Raw genomic sequence first — 3,429 nt, 5'->3', positions numbered from 1 at the left:
TCAGCTGTAAACAAAAGTTTTTATTTTCCTCAGGATGAACAGTGGTTTCATGCTTTAAGTTACAACAAGCCTGACGAGCAGAAACTGTTCAGCTCCTCCTGAACATCTGGACTCGATAAACTCACAGGTTGAAGGTTGAAATCCGTGCAGATAATCTTGAGTTATGTTTCAGTCTGTTCACACAAGACAAACTACACCTCATCTCAGCTGATGAGCAGATTAAAGCACTTTGACCACCAGGGGGAGTGGGGGGGTGCAGCTTAGAAGCACTTCCTGTGGACGATGGCGGGACCGGACTCATCGTACTCCTGTTTGCTGATCCACATCTGCTGGAAGGTGGACAGGGAGGCCAGGATGGAGCCTCCGATCCAGACTGAGTACTTCCTCTCTGGAGGAGCGATGATCTAAAGACAGGAGAGACCGGTTAAACAGCTGCTGCAGGGAGGGGGAGGGGCAGCAAGTCTCATCTGCTGTAACCTACCTTGATCTTCATGGTGGGCGGGGCCAGGCCGGTGATCTCCTTCTGCATGCGGTCAGCGATTCCAGGGTACATGGTGGTTCCTCCAGACAGAACCGTGTTGGCGTACAGGTCTTTACGGATGTCCACATCACACTTCATGATGCTGTTGTAGGTGGTCTCATGGATCCCAGCAGACTCCATCCCTGAAACAAGACCACGTTTTATTAGAGACCATAAAACCTGACACGTCGGGGTCAACTAAAACCTGGTTTAAAGTGAAACTGACCGATGAACGACGGCTGGAAGAGCGCCTCGGGACAGCGGAACCTCTCGTTGCCGATGGTGATGACCTGTCCGTCAGGAAGCTCGTAGCTCTTCTCCAGTGAGGAAGAGGAGGCTGCGGTCTGCATCTCCTGGTCGAAGTCCAGCGCCACGTAGCACAGTTTCTCCTTGATGTCACGCACGATCTCACGCTCAGCTGAGAGCAGAGGGTTCAGGGTCATTACGAAGGAAGGTTAGACCGGTTCAGACAGGTCCAAGTGGGTCCAGGTGAGGCCTACCTGTGGTGGTGAAGCTGTAGCCCCTCTCCGTCAGGATCTTCATCAGGTAGTCCGTCAGGTCTCTGCCGGCAAGATCCAGACGGAGGATGGCGTGGGGCAGGGCGTAACCCTCGTAGATGGGCACAGTGTGGCTCACACCGTCTCCGGAGTCCATCACGATACCTGCAGGACCAGACGTACCGTCAGAGACCACCACAGACCATAGAGACCCTCTACCTGAAACCTGACTCACCTGTGGTACGACCGGAGGCGTACAGGGACAGCACAGCCTGGATGGCCACATACATGGCAGGAGAGTTGAAGGTCTCGAACATGATCTGAAGACAGTTTAGTTTTAGCTGCTGCACTCAAGACAGAATATGGACCCACTGGGGGGGGGTCTGACTGGACTGGACTCACCTGGGTCATCTTCTCCCTGTTGGCTTTAGGGTTGAGGGGAGCTTCAGTCAGCAGGACGGGATGTTCTTCTGGAGCAACACGCAGCTCGTTGTAGAAGGTGTGGTGCCAGATCTGAGGGCAGAGTACTGTTAGATCTCAGGACTGAACATTAGAAGAGTTTTATTTTATTTTTTTTTAAATAAAAGCCTGATCGGACCTTCTCCATGTCGTCCCAGTTGGTGACGATGCCGTGCTCGATGGGGTACTTCAGGGTCAGGATACCCCTCTTGCTCTGGGCCTCGTCTCCCACATAGCTGTCCTTCTGTCCCATACCGACCATCACACCCTGCAAACACACACCTGGGTCAGATTTATACACTCACTCAGGTGGAGGGGGAACCTTCAGGGTCCGGGTGGGGTACCTGGTGTCTGGGGCGTCCAACAATGGACGGGAAGACGGCACGAGGAGCATCGTCCCCGGCAAATCCAGCCTTGCACATACCAGATCCATTATCAACAACCAGGGCAGAGATATCGTCATCCATGTCTGTTAATGAGAAACACTCGTTAATCCAACGAGCCGGAGACACACCTGAGAGTTTACTGGAAGCAGGAGATGCCCCGCCCACTCACAGGCCACACCCAGACTTTAGAAAAAAAACAGGAACAGGTTCTTGTTATGTCATGTCTGCAGGTCCAAGCAGCTGGGTGTGACCAACTGAAGATTAGCTTCAGATTAAATCCTTCCACACCCAGATTGAAGCTGAAATCAGCTAATAAATCTCACCTGGACCACTTTGTGCACTTTATTAAATTAGTTATTAGAAAATCTGAGTCTTCAGTGAACAGATTCATGAAGAAGACCGAGTTAATTAATAAATCCTGATGCATCTCAGTAATACAGGTAGAACAACAAAAATCAGTAGGTCCTCTGGATGGGTTCTTAAGTGAAACGTTTCGTCGAGACGAAACGTTTCACTTAAGAACCCATCCAGAGGACCTACTTATTTTTCTTTTTGATTCACTCAGTTTAACAAAAACAAATTTTAGTTTGAAGTTTATAGCTGATTTTTTTAAACATTTCCTCCTTTAAAAACACAAAACAGGAAGTTTAATCACTGTTTTTAAACTTAAGCAAAACTAAGCCATTTTCCCTCTTGATAAATAATAAATGTAACAAATAAAAGTCACAGTTTGAGTCCCAGCAGAGGGTCTGTAATCTTACCTGTCTCAGGTGAGTTGAGGGGTGTGCCTGTCTGTGAGTCCTCGTGCCCAGCTGTGCTTCGTTACTGCAGCTGCTCCAAACCAGCAGCACCGGCTTTATCTGCGCTCCGGGGGCCGCGGGCCTTCTCCATATAAGGTAATGTTCTTACAACTCGCGCTCTGATTGGTCCAGGTGACCAGGATGCGCTGATCAGCCTCAGCTCACGCTCTGATTGGCTGCAGGAGGCGTCAGTCAGGAGGAAGCAGTTAGAAACTCACCTGAGAGGCTTCTGACAGGGTGAAGTGAAGGAATCTGAACTGAATAAAGCAAATAAATAAACAAATAAACACATAAACAACAAGAAATAAACAAAGTAAATGAAGCTGTTTACCTGAGGAGGACAGAAAATAAAAGTCTGACTTCATGTCTGAACAGAAAGTAAAATAAAAACAATTAAACTTCCTCATATTTTCACCTCAAAAATGTAAAATATTTCATTTTAGTTAAAGTAAAACTTTCTGTGTGACTGAAAACTGAAACATTTTTTAATTTATGATTTTATTATTTATTAACAGAAAGTCTCAGAGAAGGTCTCTGCAGGTCTGATGTGGACCCAGGTCTGCAGGACTCCTGAGGCCAAAGCAGACCTGCAGAGCAGAACCTTTAATCATAGAATTAAATTTAATAAAAACTGCAAAATAAACATAAAACATGATCTGTTAAACCAGATTTATTTAATTACATCTGTGAAAACTGATTATTAATATATTCTTTAAATAAAAATCTGAGCAGTTAGTTGTATATTTATTTGTGTTTCGGATTCATTT

General features: G+C 46.8%; 1 protein-coding gene across 2 annotated transcripts; it reads right to left on the bottom strand.

Moving 5' to 3' along the window:
• On the bottom strand, nt 1–2,728 carry LOC106531475 (actin, cytoplasmic 1). 2 transcript variants are annotated; one of them, XM_014027351.1, is made up of 9 exons: nt 2,624–2,728; nt 1,821–1,945; nt 1,616–1,744; nt 1,420–1,530; nt 1,253–1,337; nt 1,021–1,182; nt 747–938; nt 482–663; nt 1–404 (listed from the first exon to the last, which is right to left on the bottom strand). In XM_014027351.1, the coding sequence occupies exons 2-9, from the start codon at nt 1,941–1,943 to the stop codon at nt 261–263; spliced, it is 1,128 nt and encodes a 375-aa protein (XP_013882805.1). In that variant the 5' UTR covers nt 1,944–1,945; nt 2,624–2,728; the 3' UTR covers nt 1–260. The 2 variants fall into 2 exon arrangements, with proteins under 2 accessions (XP_013882805.1, XP_013882806.1); XM_014027352.1 differs by lacking the exon at nt 2,624–2,728 and having other exon boundaries at nt 1,821–2,257.
• Nucleotides 2,729–3,429: the final 701 nt, after the last annotated feature.

Source organism: Austrofundulus limnaeus, unplaced genomic scaffold, assembly GCF_001266775.1.
Source record: "Austrofundulus limnaeus strain Quisiro unplaced genomic scaffold, Austrofundulus_limnaeus-1.0 Scaffold639, whole genome shotgun sequence".
Taxonomy (NCBI): domain Eukaryota; kingdom Metazoa; phylum Chordata; class Actinopteri; order Cyprinodontiformes; family Rivulidae; genus Austrofundulus; species Austrofundulus limnaeus.
This window is presented reverse-complemented; position numbering and strand designations above follow the sequence as displayed.